This window comes from Ascaphus truei, chromosome 8, assembly GCF_040206685.1.
Source record: "Ascaphus truei isolate aAscTru1 chromosome 8, aAscTru1.hap1, whole genome shotgun sequence".
Lineage (NCBI taxonomy): Eukaryota > Metazoa > Chordata > Amphibia > Anura > Ascaphidae > Ascaphus > Ascaphus truei.
In genome coordinates this window covers 30,310,464-30,333,853 of record NC_134490.1, presented here as the reverse complement: position 1 = coordinate 30,333,853, position 23,390 = coordinate 30,310,464, and the positions used below count along the sequence as shown (strand labels likewise).

General features: G+C 45.8%; 1 protein-coding gene across 1 annotated transcript; it reads right to left on the bottom strand.

The window, feature by feature from the left end:
• Positions 1-1,044: 1,044 nt before the first annotated feature.
• On the bottom strand, positions 1,045-13,088 carry ANKLE1 (ankyrin repeat and LEM domain containing 1). Its single transcript, XM_075611092.1, has 9 exons — positions 12,747-13,088; positions 11,260-11,412; positions 10,909-11,014; positions 10,693-10,807; positions 6,940-9,798; positions 6,322-6,484; positions 4,845-5,004; positions 3,573-3,702; positions 1,045-3,308 (listed from the first exon to the last, which is right to left on the bottom strand). The coding sequence occupies exons 1-9, from the start codon at positions 12,797-12,799 to the stop codon at positions 3,136-3,138; spliced, it is 3,912 nt and encodes a 1,303-aa protein (XP_075467207.1). The 5' UTR covers positions 12,800-13,088; the 3' UTR covers positions 1,045-3,135.
• Between the last annotated feature and the right edge of the window lie 10,302 nt (positions 13,089-23,390).

Below are 23,390 nucleotides of genomic sequence, written 5' to 3'. Positions count from 1 at the left end.
GGTCTGTAGGGAGTGGGGCGGGAGGGCGTGGTTTGAGCGGAGGGACCCACTACTCCTCCCCACCCCCCTCCCTCCACGGGCTCGGTCTGCAGGACAGGAGGGAGCTGCTGCGGGCTGCTGGAAGGTAAGCAGCTCCCTCCCCCTTCCCCCACAAATGCCCTCCTCACACACGCCGACACTGACACACACACCCACCCCCCCCCCCACCTACCTTGTGTAGGAAGCTGTCTGACAGCTCCCGCCGCTGATTGGCTCATCAGCGCACCACGTGACGCGTCGCCGCTCGGGATCACAATTTTCTTGCACCCCCTGGCGGCTGACGCATCACAGCGCGTAGTGAGCTAGCAGCGAGGGGGGGGGGACTGGGACTGGCTTGGAAGGATTCCCCTGCTGGTGGGGAACGCTCACGCGGCCGCCCGCAGCGGGTCCCAGCCTTTAGGCAGGGCAGATTAGTAGCCATGGGGCTACACTTGTTACATTATAATACATTAAACATTTCATCTGGCGTTTAAAAATAAATAAATGCTACAAGTATTTTCTCAGAATACAGAACTGATTAAAAAAAAAAAACCCCACACATGTAGGATATTGTTTGGACTGCAGCGTTAAGTGTTTTATTAATCCTTATCCCACAATGTCCTTATCAGAGAGCTAATAAAGGTAAGAGGAGAGGGAGAAGGGGTTTTATTGGGCAAACTCTCGCTAAACTCGTAGGGATAGCAGACAGAATGGAGCCGTCCGCGGAAATGAAACGTTTGAGCACCCCTGCTCTAGACCAGGGTTGCTCTAAATGTTTGCCCTGCGCTTCCCCCCCACTGCTCGCGCCCCCCCTCACACCTTGTCTGAAGCATCAAATGATGCCGCGGGATCATCTGACATCATGTGACCTCCGTGGCGTCAGGTTTCATGTCACGTGACCCCACAGCGTCATTTGATGCTTCAGACAAGGTGAGGGGGGCGCGAGCAGTGGGGGAGAGCACGCCAAAATTTGTGCAACCCTTGTCTAGAGGGGTGCGCAAACGTTTGGTGCTGCTCCCCCCCCCTTACCTTTGTGCCGGTGTCAAATGACGTAGAGGGGTCATGTGATGTCACGCATTCATTTAAATGGCTTGGGGAAGAGCACAGGGCCTGTAACCGCTGCACTCCTGCAAAAAAAAAATGTGTTTGCTCCCCCTAGTTTGCGCACCTCTGGTCTAGAGACTTTTTTTTGGGAGGGGGGAGAGGCGTGCGGCTCACTTACCCGGCTTCTGTGTCCCCTCGTCTCCATGACAATGTGACCCCGGGTTAGCAGGACGACGCGTCGCTGGAAGGTAAGCGTGGTATAGAGGCCTCGCACGGTCCCCAGGCATTTAATTTAAATGCCTGGGGGTAGAGGCGGGACCTCTATAACTGCCGCGCCCCCCAGTTTGCGCTCCCCTGGTAGAGGACAAGATTTGGATACCACTGCATTAGTGAATAGACCCCAACATTTTAGGTGTGACAGTGACCCCATGTGGTTATTTTGGAGAATGGCAGACAGACATATTTCATTCAGTTTTTCATTGGGACTAAAAATGTAATCTGGGTCATTGCATTATGGGTCAACTATATCAACCCATATTTGGTCTCCTAAGAAAATATCTCCAACTCCCTCCTTTTATTTTTTTGAAGAGGCTGAATTTACCCCCCCTATCAGGTTAAATGTAGCTGGAAAAAATAACAGCATTTCTTATGAATTCATATTCGTTAGTCTGCTTGTCGGGACAGAATATACATCGTTTCTAAACAAATTCGAAATGCGTTAATAACAGTTGCAGAGGAGGTGTGATATGACTAAGTGCTTTCTCTTTATTGCAACTCTAACATTTTTTTTTAAATCTTCTACATTTTCACACCATACACAGATAAGTACATCTAATTTAATCAGTTTTCTGCCAAAAGCTGCCGGCTATAAAAATCGAAACTGGATTGAGCTATTCATGGATCTGGAGGTGGGTGTCAATTCTGCATCACAAGAAGGCGTACGGGCCGTATACAGGAGGCACCGTATGCAGAGGACTAGTTCTCCAGACACCCCTGCAATATAAATCAAGACACTCTTGAGCCTCGATACAAAAGTGTGCAACGAATCAGAAACCCAGGACCGACCCCTCCAAAACTAGTTTACACATGCGCCCCCTGGGGGCAGTGAAGATGTGACCAGGTCACAGCAGTCCCCTTACAAAAATAATTTCAAGCTAAGTGAATACTGCATTTTAATTTTGTTTCCCATAATTTAGGAGTTATTGATTTTTTTGGGTCACTCTGGGAGTTTTTCTTGTCACTTGATTTCTGGGAAACATTTAAATCTATCGCTGGGATCCTGTTTAGGGCTCAGTATCTCAAGAAATGTTAATTAATAATACAAATGTTAAAAAAAGCAGAGCAGATTTTAAAAATAGGAAGAAATGAAAAGTGCTGATTGCATCTTTAAAGCAGAATTTCATATCTGTCATTTTAAAAATGGAAAAATTGACAATTTTTTTTCACATGTACTAAAAAGAATCCCTGAAAACACAATTATTTCATAATGGTCCTATCCCTTAGAGGCAGTGGCAGATCTCCAAACTACTACACCCTCTAAATGACTGTGTAGGGATACAGATATATAGCCAGTAGGGGCTGGGGGGGGGGGGGGATTAGAGTTTGGGTGAAGATACTTTCCTAAATGAAAGAAACCTGGGGCAGTTCTGTTCTGAACATTCACGTGTCCGATACTCCAGCTGCTTCTTTAGCCAGCTGAAGGCTTTAGGGAGATGTCTTTAAACAGCTAACTGGAAGCTACACAAACATGACGTGTGTGATGTCTTCCAAGCAGGAGTGGCCAACGCCAGCGCTCAAGGGCCACCAGCAGGTCAGGTTTTCAGGATATCCCTGCTTCAGCACAGGTGGTTCAGTCAGTGGCTCTATATACACAAGAGCGCTACACCGCTGCCTTTGTCACTCTCTCTGCTTCTTTGAAGCATGTAGTGTAGGTGACGGCAACCCTTTCAGTGCCAGCTCTGAGCTCCCGGCTCCGCTGCAGCAGAAATCCTGGCAGCTTCCCACCGGCAGCGAGATATGCTGGTGCCTCATTCCGCCGTCCCGTGCAGCGACTGTCACAGGAGAGACGAGCCGTCACTGTCCCGTGCGTATGTCCGCGGGCCGCAGCTGCCGCTCCCCCTCGGCCAGGAAGATCTGCAGGGCTCGGTGCAGCATGTGGACGCCAAGACGCCGGCGGCGAGCCGGAGACCAGCTCAGCGCCTGGCCGTAGTACACTCCCTTCTTCTGATTGGTCAGCATCTTTAACCCTGGTGGTTTGAGAGATGGAGGGTGGAGACTGCGTCAGGAAACGGGTCTTCACTGCAAGGGGAGTGGAGGCGTGGAACAGCCTCACAGCAGAGGGGGTATAGGTTCATCCACTACAGAAAATAAACAACATCTCTCCCCCCAATGGTCAGTATTTACTAAGCCTTAATATACCTTGATTTAGCACTGCTTAGTAGAGAAGGCCCAAGGTCCTAAGTGTGTGAGACTGTCTTCCAATAAGCATTTCCCTTATAGTAGGGTCTTACCAATGCCATCCACTATGCAAGCCTCGCGGGTATACGCTTCCACAGGGATGGTGTTCTGAAAGCAGTGCAGAGAGATAACACCCAGGCCGCTGCTCCAGATGTCCAGGATGTGCTGCACCTTGGAGCAGAGCTGAAGACGGCAAGCACATATGTTACAGGCCCTGTACATACATGTGCGGGGTGTGCATTGTATGATATAAATATTACAATTGAAGTCAAGCAGACGCAACAAAAGGTCACAGTGGGGGGGACCGAAATGTCAATCGCTCTAATAAATCTCCTTTGAACAATACTCAGCAATAAATATGCACATTTTCATCTATAAGGAACCACTAAAAAAAAAAGGGACCACATTCCACAATGAGTTTACACTTCTCTAGGACCAAGACAACCATTATTGGGTCTGATAAGAAAAGGTATTCAATCTGCCTCTTGGTTCCTCTTTTTGGGTGAGGAATCCCCAGATAGAGCTGGTGTTGGAACACACGATTCTCAGTAGAATTTTGCATTAATTGACAAAATGCACGTATTTGGGAAGGTCGTGTCAATCTAAATATCTTTGCCAAACACCTAATAAAACAGGCAAAAAACGGCACTTCAGGTGACTTGTGCAAAAACAATTTTTAAATGAGGTTTAATTATAAAGATCAACGTGTCGGTCCCATCTCGGACCTTTATCATGAAGGTAAAGGTCCAGGATGGAACCGAAACATTGATCTTTATAATGAAACCCCTGTATTTTTGCACAAGTCCCCCGGAGTGCCGGTTTTAGCCTTTTATTAGAAGCAGCACACAGGAGCCTCTCTGTAATTTAGCTTACTCGTTATGCTTGTACCTGCTCTGATGTCTTAAATATAGAGTAAGCTAAATTACAGAGAGGCTCCTGTGAGCTTCTTCCACAACCAACAACCCTTCTCATATTTACTTGGATCCAGCCCGGAGACGCCAGGATCAACGGAGGGCGAGCACCAGGGAGGGAAACATTTATCTTTAAAATAACGGTGTGCCTCTATAACAACTCTTTAGCCTTTTATTAGGTGTTTGGCAATACTAGTCCATCTACCAGTGGAAAATGGAGCCCCCGAGTGCCCCGTACATCATTATTAATCTAAATATATTGACATTAAATACAGGTTTGAAGCTACATCTTGCGCTGTACGGCTCTTCTGATGCCGAATACGTCGCTGGCACTCGGTGTTGTAAGGAAAGCTTGTGCAGACGGGACCTTTAACGGGCTGTGATACTGGGCGGCTGAATAAGTGCTCATGTCACCTGCTTGCTGCCCGTCTTGTGGTGGGTTAGAGCTTCGTACAGATGGCAGTAGGGGCGAGATCGTTTCCCTTTGCCCACGTAGAATATGGAGCTGACGAACGTGCGAAAGCAGTCGGACTGAGATAGAGTGTGGCAGCGGGACGGCAGATTACGAGTGACCCTGACGGAAACGGTGGGAATAAAGCAGCGGTCACTCAACAACAATATTTACTTATTATTGGAAGTCATTCAACAGTTACATATGCAGAGCTGCGATGCCCAGGGGAAAACCATATGGCCGGGTCAGGGTTCGCCCGGGCAGCCATACGCAGAACATCCATCGCAAAAGCAGCAATCCCGCTTGAATGTTACCTGAAGAGGGGGGTTCTTCTGGAGCTCATCGGAAGTCCCATGGCGTCTGAGGAGCCCCAGTTCTGGAGTTGAGAGTCTACTACAAACATAGTCGCCAAGGTCACCAATAAAGTTATTGGCTGCCCGGGCCAACCTTGACCCGGCCATATTGTTTTCCCTGGGCAACGCAGCTTGTCTGGGGACCTCCAATGAGCTCCGGGACCCCCCGAGTTCAGGTAAGAATATATTTCTAGCTGGGATGGCTTTATTCAATGGGGTGTATTTCCAAAAGCGTGATTGCCATTGAAGATGCAATCCAAAAAAAAACCAATATTTTGTAAACAATTTTAGTATCCAATTGACTTCCTTCAACTGATCCAATGGCTAAAGCAATGATTTGGCTGCTTTGGTCTCTCTGAAAATTATTTGCAATTTGCATTTCTTCTGGTCCTGTCAGTTGGGGGGTGTTGGGAAGGGCTCTGTAAATCACGTGTTTTCCGAAGTCTCAGCTCACCATGTTTACAAACCAACGTTAAATATTGATTTATTAATACTGATACGCATCAGATTTTGGTAAATCACCCAGAACATGTCACTGCCTATAAAAGGAATGTTTTTGTGACATTTAGTCTGGTAATTTGTATGGTCCATATATCGCTTTTTGGTGTTTATTTACAACATTGATGTAATAACACTGTGAATGCGTGCTAACACCGGTCTTATATTATGTTCACTTGTAATAACACTGTGAATGCGTGCCAACACCGGTCTTATATTATGTTCACTTGTAATAAAGAAATAAATTAATTTAAAAAAACAAAAAACATGTCAGCCATTTGTACACTTTGGTCTGAGGAAGGACTACTCCCCACAAAGACCATTAATGGTAAATCACTTGAATGAGTAGGTAATCATTTAATGAGTATAAGATCTGTGTATAGACCCCAATGAGCAGAAATTGTAGCCAATGTCCCCTATAGATTAACAAAAGAGGAGTGACATTCCCTGGATATCATATCCAAAGCTTGCCAACCTTTGTGATGTCCAATGAGGGCGACTAGAGGTTAAACTATGCTGCTTGAACTTATTTGTTGGGTTAGCAAAAAGAGTTAAACTGAACACACTGGAGATTTCCCTTGTCTCTCACCTGGGGTCCAGCAGCAGGTAGTTGAAGCTGGATTTCAGAACCCCCTCTCTCCACTTCCGTGTCTTGTCCGGTTGGTCAAACTCTTGGGATAGTGTCAGCTCTTCGGTGTGACAGTCTGGGATCTGGAAGGTGCGTAGGGTGAGAGACAGCTCAGGGCTGTATCCTGAGGGCAGAATTAAGAAATAAATCACTTGAGGAAGCCATGATCATCATAGGCTCCCCTCTGTGCCAGAAATGAAGGAGTAAAATCGCTCATTAATTTGCCATGTGGGCCTTGGGGAGAAGACACCTATACCTCATTGAATTTGGCCTAAAAACAATAGTGAAAGAAAGAAGGGACCTATGGATCATGGAGTCTATCCCTCCCACGGCAGGGTGCCACCGTTTGATACAAGGGACATTAAATCAAATGCATCTGTCCCATAGCAGTGTGATATATTAACACGTTGAAAGGACAAAAAAAGTCTCTCCATCCCAACAATAGGTGACATACTGTAGTGCCACATACAGAAAGATAGACAAATAACTATAAAATCATAGAGCCAATTTAGTATGTTCCTCCAACTGCTATGGACAGAAGGGACTTGTCTCACGGAATCATGTTATACTGGGTCTCACCTGCAGTGGTATTGGTCTCTCTAGTTCGTGGTTCCTTCAGCCGCTTGTCTAGTAGCGAGATATACACCTTCCTGGTCAAGCTGGTCACTGGCCCAGGATCCTCTCCCAGCTCCATCAGCCTCCTTGCAATATCGTCATTCGATAGTCTGTAGAGCTCCACCGCCACCCTATTAGGGGGTGCCTGTGCGGGCTGGTTTCCTTTCTGCTGTTCTCTCTTACAGTCCCTCCAGTCATAAATGATAGTATCGTCCGAGCTCACAGTGACGTCCGTGGCAGACTCGTCTGTACATGGGACGTGCCTCTCTATGAGTGCATGACCTTTTTCAGGGTCTATGTACAGATATTCCATGGGTTCTGTCTGACTCACATTTACTGGTCGGCCACCAGGGGATAGAGGCACATCTTTGGTACCAGAGTCATGTATGGTGCTTAGCTGGCATGGGTTTGGTGGCCTTTCAACTGATCTCACACAGGACAGTCTACTGAAGCTGTAACGTGGCGCCCTAGTAGCATTATTGCTTTTTCCTACGGGATCTTCCAGTAATGTGCTGTGGAGCTGTGATCCATTACCCAGCAGCACAGAATGGGGCTTCCCCCGTGGGACAGAAGGACTAGTGACTTGGTCTTTGTGACTAGCTTCTCCACTGCTTTCCTCTTCTCCGTCTTCTGTTAGCCATGTGTTTCCTGATACCAGGCTTTCTACGCAGTGGCCTGCACGCATGGGGTAGAAACAAGGGCCGGACTTGGACCTATCAGTGTCAGAAGAAGACAGGTCATCTGTAAAAAAGTTGCTGATGTTCACGGGTGTTTCCGGTTCCATAAGTACAGTTGCACTGGCCGGTCTTGATCCAGGTGTACGAGCTGATGGGATGTGGGAATCTTCTGGGGGTAGGTTGTGTTCCACTGATTCCTCCAAGCTGAGAGTTATGTCTGAATTTTTTGTTTGTTTAGTCTCAGTACTGATGGGGAACAGGCTTCTCCTCGACTTGTCCATCATATTCTGAGAGTGGGGAGACTGGGGTACCCCACCTGGACTCCTGATTCTCCTAACACGTTTAGGCATATCCAGTGTGTCATCAAAAAGGGAGGAGGAGCTGTTGTGGCGAGAGTTCGAAGAGCGGAGACGGCTCTTCGTGCGTGGGGTAAAAAAGCAGGGTCTATCCATAGAATCCAACGGGGATTGGAAAGCCTTGGTGGACATCATCATTCTCTTCAGCTCTCCACTCAAATTGACATCCTCTTTTTCTCCCACCGCCTGCAAAGCTGGCTCGATTACCAAAGTGTCGAGGGTGGCATTGGAATGGGTTGGACTCACTTGTAGCTTGGTTGAAACCATCATGGCCTTCAGCTGCTGCTCGGTGACCTCTTGATCTTGCTGCCTGAAGTATTTTGTCTGGCCGATGATCTTCATAACTGGAAGTGTGTCTTGGGTGTCTGAGACAGACACTGTTGCAGACCTTGAGCTGCCAGGCAGAGGCCGATTTTCACCGACTGGAATATTTGTTCTGCAACCCTTGGTGGAGAGCATAAGATGCCTCAGCTGATCCTTCAGAATTTGGTTGCAGCTTCCATAGTTATCCACCCCAGTGCCACCTACGGAAAGAGTTGGAGATCCTGAGCTGCACAACGTCTCTGAGACTCTTGGGAGCAGATTTATATTATTAGATTCATGGTCAAACAACCAATCTTGGCTTTGACTTGGTGCAACGCATTCTCGGCTCATCCCTTCCTCGTGGCCATCGAGTTGGAACAGCCGCTGTGTAAAAGCTCCTCCTTGTTCCAAGTGTTCTATTCTCTGCATGTCTGCTTCCTTTTTAGGCAACGTCTCCACAGCTCTGAGTGCTGACCGTTGTCCTTCCAGTGTCCTGTACGGCTGTATTTGTGAAGCTGTCCCCTTATTTTCTCCACTTTGATGGCAAAAGTCATCACTGATGCTTCTTTTCAAACTTCGTTCACTCTTCTCATTGGAGTGGGAACTTTCCCCCAGGCTGGCATAGCACTCGCTCTCGCAGCTGTTGTACTTGCTACTGGAGCTCAGCACCTGCTCTTCTGAATTGTCATCTCCGTTCTGATGTGGGATAACCAACGTCTTCTCCCAATCATCATCGCTGGCGGCTGCCTCGCGGCTGTACATGTATACATGGTCTGGAGATGTTACGTCCAAACCTTCCAATCTACCTGTGACTGACTGAGAGATCAATAATCTGCTGACTGCGGTGATGTCCAGAGTGACCTCACCATTAGACTTGGAAGGGCTGTTGATCACAGTTGAATCTCTCTCGTTTCTGCAAAGTCCCATGGCGTTTTTTGCTTCTCTCCCTTTATTTAGAGGGCCATCGCCTCTTCGAGAATGGCGCTTCAAGTCGTGCATGCTCGACATCAAGCTGTGTGCATTCATTGATGTGTTGGGCTGTTCTATCATGGTGTTTAAGGGCAGACTATCTGCCCCAATAACATGCATCTCCAGGTGACCAGAAGTGTCCGTAATGCGATGACTGGTGTGTGATAGCTGTGTGCTAGACAGAACCATGGAGTTTGTTATACTGAAGTCAAAACTATCATCGAGAGTAGTTTCTGGATTAACACTTGGGTGCAATACAGTGCTGACATTCCGGCTCTCTGCAGGCCTTTGCTTCACTTTTAAATCCCTTGTTGCATCAAAGCCTTGCAGATTCACCTGACTTGCCGTCACTGCGTCATCCATGCACTTTCCTGGATGCTCGTTCCTGAGAAGAGGAGTGAGGGGGGAGATCCTGGTGCTGCTAAAAGGAGAGCAGTCGGAGGAGGACTCAAGGAGGTGGGAGATGCTGCTTAATTGGGTGATATTGTCAGGCAGAGAAGAGTCATTCCTGCAATTACCTGAAGGAGAATATTATGAGAAAAGGTTAATGTCACAGCCTACTAGAGACCTGCAAAGCATTGTAGTAAGGAAACCTAACTCTGTTAGTGTTAGCAAGATTCAAGTCAATGCTTCAATGCTCAAAAGGAAGTAAAATGAACTAGAATACACTATAAAAAGGGGCGATTCAAACCAGAGCACATTTAGAGGTAAATTAATGTTATGATGCAAATATATCGCAAGCACAAATTTTAATGGTGTCTTCTGCCATTTATATTGTAGCTTTTGAACCCTAATGCAAATGCCTGATGTTCTATAACCCCATTGCACTGATTCAGTAACACACATCGATGCAAAGTATAAACACAAACACACTGAAATACATACACAGACCCACAAATACAGTTATATAACAGGGAGTAATCTGATTGCCAATATTTGGAATCAGTAAGGAATTTATGTTCCCCCTTATGAGAAAGCATTGGATGATATGTATGTCACTGGGGTTTTTTGTTTGCCTTCCTCTGGATCAATGTACTGTAAGTACAGATATAGGATAAAGTATCTGTCGTCTAAATTTAGCAAAGGTTGAACTTGATGGACGTACATCTTTTTCCACTTCATCTACTAAGTACTGGTATATACGTGCTTGCATGTGGTTCTATGCCCCTGAACACTTGTTTAATTAATAAAGATTAAGTTGCTATTGATGAATATAAAATAACCCTCCATTTTCAAACTAACCAGGATGGGATGCTGCTCTAACCCCTGTGATGCTAGAGGGTCCTGCAGCACCGAACCCTAACCCAGTATAAAGGCAGTATTGTGTACCCCAAAAATCAGCTACCGGCATTCCCCTGCAGAAAAAGTTAAGTAGCGAGATAACAGCCAACGTTACGGTTTTGGTAGCTCACCGCGGCTCTGGTCCGACCACGCGCCATCCACCACCCTCTCGCTATATTCCTGCAGCGCCACAACACACCTCCGGTTCCCTTCCTCCAAAGCCAAGTCTGACGCTCTGTTTCCTTCCTGAGCCCCGCGGACCCCAGAGAATAAGAGAGAGAGTTATAGCCGAGTTCAGTAAAAACACAAACGTTTACACCCCTACGATATGAAGAAGCGAGACTGACCTGGTCTTGGAGCCCGGGGTCACCCCCTTTCCGCAGCAAGAAGACAAGGGTCTTGTAACAGCCCCAGGACGCGGCTACGTGCACAGGCGTCAGCTCTTCTATGGATCTGAAATGCAGAACCACAAGCGGTCGGGAGGTATCACTAAATGAGAGGATGGCATATGGTAACCAACATTTTTCATCCCAAAGCAAAAAGTCCCTGGACCCTATTTTGGGATGGTCATGCTCCAAGAGAGCAATCAAACAATAAGGGGTTATTGTTGGTTTAGTAACATTAATGGCACCTTCATTTGTGTGTTAGTAAAGGGTCTCGCACACGGAGTTGCTGGAAGAACAAAGGGTAAAGTGTACCTGACATTGGGATTTCCGCCCTGCTGCAGGAGCAGGGTCAGACACCGCAGTGCACTCTCACTCTCCTTCCCCGCGGCCAGGTGAATAGCTGCAATCCCATTTGGCAGGACAAGGTTTGCGTCTGCCCCGCGTTTCAAGAGGTTCTCAACTTCCCTAGAGAGAGACAAGCGGGTCCAGTGCCTGCAGCAACAAGCTTATATAGCAGGGATAGGGAGCTATTCGATAGTGCACATTGAGTTTACACAAAATAGTGCCTCAATGTGAGATTCTGTGCGATAACACCTCAATGAGCACTCACAGTTTAATGAAAAGCACCCATGGACAATGATGGGACTTCTGGACTGTCCACGCTATCCCCTTCCACCACAGAGGATGGATATATAAACTATTCAGTCCGCTGACCACATATTTTTCTCTTGTATACAAGGTCACATTTATGATAATCATGTATTGGGGGATGTAGGTGAAGTGTGGATTGACACAATTGGAAGGGGCACATAGACTGTACAATCTGCCCTCTTATCAGGGTGCAGAAGTGACACAAAGGATGAATAAATCATGATGGAACAGAGAAGGGTCCTATGGACTGTATACTTACAGGACTGTATGTTGGGGAGGGATATACAAGATGGACCACAAGTGAAAATAGAAAGAAAAAAAAACACTTGATGGAGTCCCCCCCCCTTCCCCACTAATGTAACACAGAAGGGACCTAAAGATTATCTCAGATGAGCATGCAAGTAGGGAAAACGGTCCACTTCATCTCCAGTATCCCACTTCAAGATCCACCCTTACAACCAAATGTTAGTACCCTATGTAAAAAGTAAGCCTGTGGTGTTTTAACTTGTAACCCTGAGTGATAAATTTTTTTTTTAAATAGGTCATCTCAAGATTCTCCAAACATGATGCACATACAGCAAAGGGATCTTTTTAGAACTTCTCCCACCAACCAAACATGTGTTTTGTCGCTGGGATTCCTGATAGTGTCATTATATCATCTGGCTATTGGTGGGTTTTATTCTTTCTGACCCGCCGCTCTACCTACCCTCCCCTTTTCCCTGGAGTCCCTTTGTAAATCTCATGGGCCTTGTTTTAATGCCACAATTGCCTTACACACCGACCCACAAGAGACTGCAGGAGTGAGTATACCCCAATAAAGGAAGCTGCCATAACAGGGAAATGGCATGTCCAGACATGTCCCGTGATGCTAGTGGTATATACATACATTGCCATCTCGTATAGGACCCTACTGTAACTCGCATTTGCAGAAGTTGGGCAGAAGGGGACGAGTGTTAGGGTGGGGAGAGGTAAATATTGGGGTGCGAGGGATGCAAGATGCAGATTGGGGGTGAGCAGGAGAGATCTCGCATTGTGAGCAGGAAACCGGACCAGAGACCCCTGTGTGAAGGAGAGGGTAGGAGGGTAGATGGGCGGGGGCCTTTGGGACGAGGGGGAATAGGTTCTGGGGTGAAAGTGGAATAACGTACTTTGCATCCTCGTTCTCCACAGCCTCACACAGCAACCGAGCCAGAGAAGCCATCCTGAAGTCAGGGGGCCATCACCCCGAGAGGGGTCAGGAGCCAGTGGTGCCCCGAAAATAGGGGCAGCAAATAGAGGGGGCCATGTCCGGAGAGGCAGCAAAGAGAGGCAGGGTTCCTGAGAGGGGCAGTTACCCGGGGGGGCCCTGCACAGATCACAGCCGGGACCCCTTCTCTGGTTGCCTGGGCTCGGAGCCCCGGGCAGTGTCAGCTATAGGATCCGGAAACAGCAGAGCTGCGGATAGCATTCAAACTTCCCTCCTCCGGCCAGGCCCCGCCTCCTCTGTCACCGCTCCTCCCTCCTCCGGCCAGGCCCCGCCTCCTCTGTCACCACTCCTCCCTCCTCCAACCCGGCCCCGTCTCCTCCGACCAGGCCCCGCCTCCTCTATCACTACATCCCTCCCTCCTCCAACCCGGCCCCGTCTCCTCCGACCAGGCCCCGCCTGCTGTTACTACACCCCTCCCTCCTCCGACCAGGCCCCACCTCCTCCGGCCAGACCCCGCCGCCTCTATCACTACACCCCTCCCTCCTACAGACAGGCCCCGCCCCCGGCCTCTGTATTTGTTCCATCCCCATTGTCAGATCCCCGGTCTCACACATTCCCACTCACGCAGGCAGCTCACAGCCTGGCACACCGGCCTCTGTCTCTATGAGAGCACAGCCTGGCACACGGGCCTCTGTCTCCATGAGAGCACAGCCTGGCACACGGGCCTATGTCTCCATGAGAGCGCACCCTGGCACACGGGCCTCTGTCTCCATGGAAGCACAGCCTGGCAAACGGGCCTATGTCTCCATGAAAGCACAGCCTGGCACACGGGCCTATGTCTCCATGAAAGCACAGCCTGGCACACGGGCCTATGTCTCCATGAGAGCGCACCCTGGCACACGGGCCTCTTTCTCCATGGAAGCACAGCCTGGCAAACGGGCCTATGTCTCCATGAAAGCACAGCCTGGCACACGGGCCTATGTCTCCATGAAAGCACACCTTTGCACACGGGCCTCTGTCTCCATGAAAGCACAGCCTGGCACACGGGCCTCTGTCTCCATGAGAGTACAGCCTGGCACACGGGCCTCTGTCTCCATGAAAGCACAGCCTGGCACACCGGCCTCTGTCTCCATGAGAGCACAGCCTGGCACACGGGCCTCTGTCTCCATGGAAGCACAGCCTGGCACACGGGCCTCTGTCTCCATGAGAGTACAGCCTGGCACACGGGCCTCTGTCTCCATGAAAGCACAGCCTGGCACACGGGCCTATGTCTCCATGAGAGCGCACCCTGGCACACGGGCCTCTGTCTCCATGAGAGCACAGCCTGGCACACGGGCCTCTGTCTCCATGGAAGCACAGCCTGGCAAACGGGCCTATGTCTCCATGAAAGCACAGCCTGGCACACGGGTCTATGTCTCCATGAAAGCACACCTTTGCACACGGGCCTCTGTCTCCATGAAAGCACAGCCTGGCACACGGGCCTCTGTCTCCATGAGAGCGCACCCTGGCACACGGGCCTACGTCTCCATGAAAGCACAGCCTGGCACACGGGCCTATGTCTCCATGAAAGCACAGCTTGGCACACGGGCCTCTGTCTCCATGAAAGCACAGCCTGGCACACGGGCCTCTGTCTCCATGAGAGTACAGCCTGGCACACGCGCCTCTGTCTCCATGGAAGCACAGCCTGGCACACGGGCCTCTGTCTCCATGAAAGCACAGCCGGGCACACGGGCCTATGTCTCCATGGGAGCACAGCCTGGCACACGGGCCTCTGTCTCCATGAAAGCACAGCCTGGCACACGGGCCAATGTCTCCATGAGAGTGCAGCCTGGCACACGGGCCTATGTCTCCATGAGAGCACAGCCTGGCACACTGGAGGTAGCGATTTTTAAACACCGCACATAAATGATCCTATAGTGCGATTGTATTGATGTGCCTGAGTATGGGAAACCTTCCAATGCAGCGGAATAAGGGTTCATGTGACAATGTGTACACGTGAGAATTCATGTAAGTGACAGTGTGCACGTGAGAGATATTCATTCATTTGACGGTCTGTAAACGTAAATAATAAGGTGTGTAATATAGCGCGCGTGCGCTACCAACTTCATACATGTGACAGTGTACATGTGAGAGATCATACATCTAAAAGTGTACATGTACGTATGTACACGTGAGAGATCGTAAATGTAGCAGTGTGTACACGTGAAGGCTACACATGAGGGTTCCTACATCTGACAGTGTTTACATGTGGACGTTAAAATATGTAATAGTGGGGACATGTGAGTGTAAGCAAGTGACTGTGTACACTTTGTGAGCTGCATATAAGAGATCACACATGTAACAGTGTACAAGTGAGTTCATACATGTAACTACATGTGAGAGCTTTACATAAATGTTTATCAGTGTAACAGTGTAAACCTGGGGAATCATACATGTAACAGTGTGTAAACCTGGGGAATCATACATGTAACAGTGTGTAAACCTGGGGAATCATACATGTAACAGTGTGTAAACCTGGGGAATCATACATGTAACAGTGTGTAAACCTGGGGAATCATACATGTAACAGTGTGTAAACCTGGGGAATCATACATGTAACACTGTGTACAGAGCCGTATTAAATCTTTGGGGAACCCAGGGCATTTAAGACACTTGCCCCCCCCCCCCCCCAAATAAAAATGCTAAATCTAGTTTCCACTGGAGACCCGCTATCTTTCTATTAGTCTGGGGTCATGGTACAGCAGAGCGAACAGACCGCCTTAAGGCAGTGTTCGCGTCCATGCGTTGGGCAGGCGCGCGGAAGCGGGAGGGGTCGTGCGTTGCGCAAGAAATCAGTTCAAACTGATTTCTTGGCGCGACAGGCCGGTCATGTGAGCGGTTCGCCCAATTAGAGCAAACCAGCTCTGTGACGTCACTGGCATGCCCCTGGACACGCCCACGGACGGTGCGCATACCATGGCCAAAAAACACACCCGCTTCAAGCGGGTGACGTGACGGCCACGCATGCCTCCGCACGGGCGAAGGCACTATGGACCTGGCCTTACACCACTCCACTCACACACACCACTTCGCTCTTACCCCCTCTATTTCTATCCCCTTCTCACACTGTCCCTTCTCCTTCATCCTCTCCTTCCCCCATGTAATTCTCCCCTTTCATTCTTCCTCTCTTTCTCCCTCCCTCCTCACTCTCACTCTCTTATTCTTCCCCCTCTCTCACTCTTCCTCCCTTTTTCTCATCCCTACCTCTTACTCCCCGCTCTCACTGTCTCACTCAACCCCCTCCTTTCTCACTCATTCCCCTCCTCTCTCACTCAATCCACCTTCATAATCAATCCGCCCCCCTCTGAGACTTACCTTGGGGAGGGTTGGTGAGGAGGACTTCCCATGCACGAGGAAGCTGGACCCAACTTCCGGCACCACCAACTAAATACCCTGGTAGATGGGGGAGCCAGCACTGACAGGGCCTCTGCTTGCTGCTAGGCTGACAGCCAGGTGGGGGGAAGTTGCCAGTGCTGTCTACCTCCCTCCCCCCATTCCCCCACTCTCAGGCCCACTCTTATTCTGCCCCTGAGTGTGTACAGATATAGCAAAGAGTATTGTACCCTGTTATATGATCATTGCATTAACGGCAAGTTATTTAACAGTAGTGCGATTGAAAACAATGGTTAAGAAGATAATGCACACATTATTTTACATGTTACTACTCTGTGCATTAACACCTGTTAACGAGAATAATAACTTCTGCTACATCTGTACACATTAGAGATCATACATATAACAGTGTGTACACGAGAGTCCAAACTGTTTCTGGTTTGAGAGACCCATAACACTCCTTTGACATCGTTTTTTGTAATGACCATTGTAGAGGGAGAGGGTGGTTGGCCCGGTATTAAAGGGGTTGCACCCCATATGGCCACCCCCTGACCTCACCAGGGAGGCAAGGGGTTAACTGGACTGCGGTCCAGGAATGTGGCTTACACCTTGTCATGTCAGGAAACTGTATGTTCCCCTGTTCCCATGTTTCATTATAATCCTGTATTTTAAAGATGTTTTAAAGTGCATTTCTGTATCTCCAGTTCTGGAGGTTGCAGAAAGTTGATATTTGGCCAATATGTGGAGTCACTGTAGGCATTAAAACTGGCAAATTTCGACCCACTGAGCCCACCAGAATGGAACTTATTAATATGTGTAGATATTAAAGTGTATATGTATGGTATTTTGGATCTGTTCTGAAAAATGCAGACTCCATCTGCTATGCTAATAGGTCATGAAGGGCAGCCGGATGATTGAGCATAAGCACTGTGATCAAAAGCTAACTGCCCTGATTGTTTACACTAAGTACTAATCAACATATCAAGTACTAATCAACAGAACAGACTCTGCCACTCTAATTGTTACCTGAGGGAGGAGAATCATCAAACTGGTGTGGTTTGAAAGTGCTATGTCTACACCTACAAACAATGCAGATCCTACCAGATAATTAATTTGGTAGACTGGTCATCGCCCCTGATTTAATCATGGGGCTACAGAAATAAGATCCTCAGAGTCCCAGTACACATGGGCTAACTAGCTGGGGGGCATGGTTTAATCTGTGTCTCCACGTTAGGGATTGGATACAGATAATTGTTCACCAATAGGCTGTATTCAATGTTAAGAATAGGGTTACACAGGTATATAAACTGTGTCAACCCTACAATTTTTAGTTGTGCTTCTGATTCCACCTGGAATGTCACCGGATTGCTGGAAATTGCTAGCTGATACTTCTCCATCCCCCAACCCTAAGTAAGTGTTACCTTCTTGTCTGTTAATTGTACTATATTGCTGTGTTCACCTTTTTTAAGGAATAAATATATTTTATTATATCTAAGCCTCGTTCAGTTCAACCCAGATATTTGGTGTCCATTATATCTTGTCATAAGCTACCGTGACAACCATATACACACACACACACACAAACACACACACACACACACACCAGTAAACAAAGAAGAGCCAATGCACATCCAATATGACATATTATTTGATTAATTTATATATATATATTTTACTGATAGGTATGGGTCATTTAGTTCAATCTTTTGGCCAAAACCTATTAAACCTGCAGCCATGTCCCGGTATAGTCCCTTTCAGCAGGTACCTACACTACCAATGTTATACTGTGTACTTTGTATTTTATCCACTGCATAGAGAAAAGTGGAAACAAAACAATGATATAGTCAACAGCATGGGGTGCGGGACATGTATGCAGTGCCTAAGGGGTTAAAATGTAGGCGCACTATATGAGCTTTGTGTGAGATACAGTTAAAAAAACTAGAAGTGCCCTAAGATTATCTCCACCTTACTCTTGGGGAAGGAATCACTCAATGACTGCTACAATTACCTGTGTGTACTTGGACCTGCTGATTAAATAGGAGTGGGGATGGATGAGCTTAAACTAAGAGTAAGGGGAACATACCTCCCAACAATGTGCAATTAGACATGCCCAATCGTAGGAAGCTCAAAACCCCACAGTATTATATTTTTATGTAATAATTGTGCCAACTGGAGAGCTACTGGGAAAGTGACCTCAAATATACACCAGTAAACAAAGAAGCATTTCAACATGTTTTTCTTCTCATAAGTATGGGTCATTTAGTTCTCTCCAGTGAAGCAGCGCTGCAAGAACTGGAAGACAAACTTGAAAAGAATAAATGGGCTATTGTTGGCTTTAGTGAATGTAGAAGAAAAGATGAAGGCTTCATTGAGCTCCAAAGCAGACCCCTATTCTATTAAAGAGGTACAGATAGAGGAATCAGTGGACTGGGCTTCATGATTAACAAGAGATGGAGAAATAACACAGTGGTGTATGAAAGCTCACCGGAAAGAGCAGCCACAATCATCGTTCAGTAGACAGAGAGATACAGGCTTCAAATAATCCAAGTGTATGCTCCGACATCAAGTCACGCAGGCAATGATGGGGGAGACTTCTACCATAATATCAATATGCGAAAACTCCCAGACAGGGAAGAACCGGTGCACAGCGTCAACCGTGGGATAGGTGAATCAGAAGGATTTATTGTATTAAAACATGGGCAAAAAAAGTACTGATGCAGTCACTCTAACGCGTTTCACATGCAGGCTGCTTTATCAAAGAGTAACAAGTAACTACTAACTGACATTCTTATAGCATATCCCTAAAACCTCCCTCAGATATCCACCAATCACACTAATGATTGTGATCTCTGACAGATGTTGGTGTGTGAGTGAAAGGGAGTATACCACAAGAAGCAGTCAGTGAACAAACTGGGCAAACAATACAATATGAAGAGATGAATACATCCCTATAAACATACATTTATACACAAAGTAATAAAAATTTAAAACAAATTGAAAACTCAGTCTATCTTCATAGACTACCATGCATTATATATCATAAATCTATTCAAATCTATTTAATATTGTATGAAATACATATGTATTCAGACCAGAGTTGTTAGAACCTAGTCAGTACTACACATAAGTATATATAACCTAGATATCACAGTGCATATTAAATTGGAAGCTTATCTGATCTAATAATAATGAAAACACATAATATAGAATAATAGTAATGTCTAAAGTTAACACATCCCATAATGAAAAAATATATGAATAAAAGTATCATACATCATCATAGACTGTCACTCTGTTTCATTAACATCACTTGTTCAATGTATCATAATAAACATATATATCACATCTTTGAATTCTATCAAAAAACATGTACCAGATCTTATGTATTATTTGAATTGATAAACATATATATTCATCTGTTGGTAAATGATGGAATAATGGATGTGTACCAAGAACCATCCAACAATGAAGGCATATATATTTATTTATGCTAGGCCATGATCAGAAAATATAAAAATAATATCAGCCAATTTAACAACAATGGAAATTGTCCCCTCAAGATCGTTATGGGAGAGTTCGATGCAAAGATTGGTGCAGAAAGACGAAGCGTCAGTTGGGAAGTCTGGTTTCGGCAACAGGAATGAAAGTGGAGACAGATTGGAAGAATTTGCTGAATGTGAAAACGTCTACATCATGAATTCATTCTTAAAGAATCCAAATAAAAAAATGGACATGGAATGGACCCAGTGGAATTAAGAATGAAATTGACTGCATCCTAGCTGACAAGAAACACGTGATGGAAGACTGCACGGTCTTTACCCGTTTTAACACCAGAAGTGGTCACAGATTTGGTGAATGCGAAGATGGAAAGAAGAACAGTGATTAAAAAGAAGAATAAAACAATCAACATCTATAACCTCAAGAATAAAAGTAGGGAATATCAACTTGAACTGAAAAATCACTTCAGCATGCTCGAAATGCATGGGTACAGTTTTACCAACAATTAGGAAGAGTGTAGTTGAAAGAGCTGAATTTTTTTTGCGAAATAGCTAACAAATCAATTACTGAGAAAGCTACAAGAAATGAAGCAATCCCAAGACGCAAGAATAAGAATTGAATATGCAGAGCTCTGCAAGACAATCTGCAAATGTATAACTGAAGATGTAACTGTGATATGGTGTAGAAAATTATTGAAGATAACAAAAGCTTGAAGAAGACAAAGTAGGAACTTATAATTGGGAAGATGCAAATCATTGCACTCAAACAAGACTACGGATCAACAATAAAAGACTGTGCACTTATCCTAAAGAGAGTGGTGAACTTCTACATTAAATTGTATGATAACACAGGACATAATCCAGCAGAAGAAGAGCAAGAAGAAACCACCAATGATGCACCAAGCGTCTTTCCATAAGAAGTGGCCAAGGCAATAAAATCCATGAAGAATGCGATGGCTTCCGGGGAATTTGAATTACAACTGAAGTCTTGAAACAAGCTGGGAGAAATAGTAGAGAATAACCTTGCCAAACTCTTTTCATGCTACTTGAAGAACAGGAGCATTCCAGAACAATGGAACGATATGATAGTTATCCTCATCAACAAAAAAGGAGACAAAGTAGGAGACTCATGAACTACAGAGAAATCAATCTACTTTCAATCACTTAAGACAGGGGTGCCCAATGCTACTGTACATCCAATTGACAAAACATATATGGTAATAAGTATAAAGTTAAATACTTCAATAATAATATTTTCTTGGTTATTTAGTTAGATCCTTTGACCAAAGCATCATAAGCCTGCATACCACGCCAAGGTATAACCAAACTTTGCAGGTCCTAACACTACACTGTAGGGAGGTCTTTTCATTTTGCTGCAAGAACAGGATCTACTATGGTTCTTTCCCCTCATACAGAAGTAAAAGGAAGGGTCCACGGTGTAGTGTTAGGACCTGCAAAGGTTGGTTATGCCTTGGCGTGGTATGCAGGCATATGATGCTTTGGCCAATGGATCTAACTAAATAACCAAGAAAATATTATTATTGATGTATTTAACTTTATACTTATTACCATATATGTTTTGTCAATTGGATGTAGCATTGGACACCCCTGTCTTTTGTTGTATACATTTCCCATGCTCAGAGTAGCACTCTTTTTGACATAAATATATATTCATGATGTGGTGGGTGTAGAAGTTTGAGCTAGCTGGGAATGTGTGTGTTAATTACTTTCAATCACGTACAAGATTTTTTCTAAAGATTCTTGCCAGTCAGCTGCAACAGACCCTGAACTTCGCCGAGCCTATAGAACAAACCGGATATCGTAGTGAATACAACTGGACCATATCCAAGTCGTAGAAGAAGTGCTTTCCCGAAGTAATAAATACGATCTACCACTCAGTTTAGGATTCGTCGATTACGAAAAAGCATTTGATTCTGTGTACACCTCAGTGAATTTAAATGCATTAAGAAGACAAAGTGTTGAAGCAGTGTACATTGATATTATAAAGAACATTTATGAGAATGCCACATCAACAAGCAAGATAAGGATCAGCCAGAGAGTGCGGCAGGGAGACACCATGTCACCAAAGCCTTTCACAGCAACACTTGAAGAATTGTTCAAGACATTGAATTGGAAAGAAAAAGGAATCAAAATTAACGGTGAATACTAGAGTCACCAATGATTTGCAGATACTGTAACAGTTATTTTTGCTAGAAGTCCAAAAGACAGCCAGCAACAAATCAAAGAACTCGCCGAAGCAAGTAAGAAGATGGGCCTCAATATGAATATCAGCAAGACCAAAGGGACGTTCAACAAATGTTTCACCTCTACAAAGATCGAAATAAATGAAATAGAACTAGAAGAAGTCAATTACTATGCCTACCTTACCCGGCAAGTAACAATGGATGGAAACCTTTTAAATCAAATCAATAGGAAAATGAAGATGGGAAGGAGCGCATTTGGAAGAAACAAGACCCAATTTCATGGGAAAAGGGAGACCAAAAAGCGCACCAGCACAAACGGAGCAGGAAGAACCCAAGACAAAAAAAAAGATTAAAAGGGCACTTTAATGTGGCAAAAGACCCATCCAATGCATTTCGAACGTCGCAGCGACGTTCGAAATGCATTGGATGGGTCTTTTGCCACATTAAAGTGCCCTTTTAATTATTTTTTTTGTCTTGGGTTCTTCCTGCTCCGTTTGTGCTGGTGCGCTTTTTGGTCTCCCTTTTCCCTGTATTGCATTGAGTAGCTGCACAGCCTGCCTGCCTGCCCTACCAGGATGTGAGTATTTGCATATTTTTCAGGGGAACCTGCCAATGAGACTGATGGTGAGTGGGTTGCACCACACACCACCTGTCTTCAGGAGGATAGTACCCATTATATGACACAATAGGTACTATATCAATTGTTAGTACCCTGGTACAGTGGTCTGGCTTATTATCATTTTGAGATATACCTGCATTTGAGCGCTTCAGCTATTTTCCATATTCCAATTTCATGGGAACCTTCCACTGTGCCTCAAGAGGAAAGTTTTCAATATTCTGCCACTGCTCACGTATGGATGTGAAACGTAGAACCTAAATGCGAAGATAATTCAGAAGCTTTAGACAACTCAAAGATGTAAGGAGAGATGCATGCTGGGTAATACCCAAAGAGACCGTAAAAATAATGAATGGCTTTGAAACCCTCAAAAGGGTGAAGAAATTAAAATGGCAGCGGGCCGGACATATTGCAAGAAGAAATAACTATCGTTGATCAAATATGGTATTCGACTGGGTTCCAAGAGAAATGAAAAGACCAAGACGATGACCATATGTAACATTGGTGAATTAAATCAGAAAATGTGTTGGAGCAACATGGAGAAGAAAGGCTTTTAACCGCAGTACCAGGAAGATCATCGGGAAGGTCGCTAATAAGCAGGAATTTACCTGATGTGGACACAAGCACAAACATTTTTCATAGGATACAAGGTACGACTGTTATCTAAAGGGTGATAAAGAAAGCTGATTACACTGATAACTTGTTTAAAATATTTTTATTTTATTTTGCCTGCTATATAACAATTTCTTTAACAGTGCTTCAGTCTCTGGTTGGGACACCCGATCAAACTGTGCTATTGTTTTTTTTTCTTTCACCCTGGTTTGTAGTCTTAGATCTTATTTGGGCGGAGACCATCAGGAAATGGAGAAATACGTGTGACATCAGTGTGGTCTGGCAGAGATAACTCACTGTCGCTG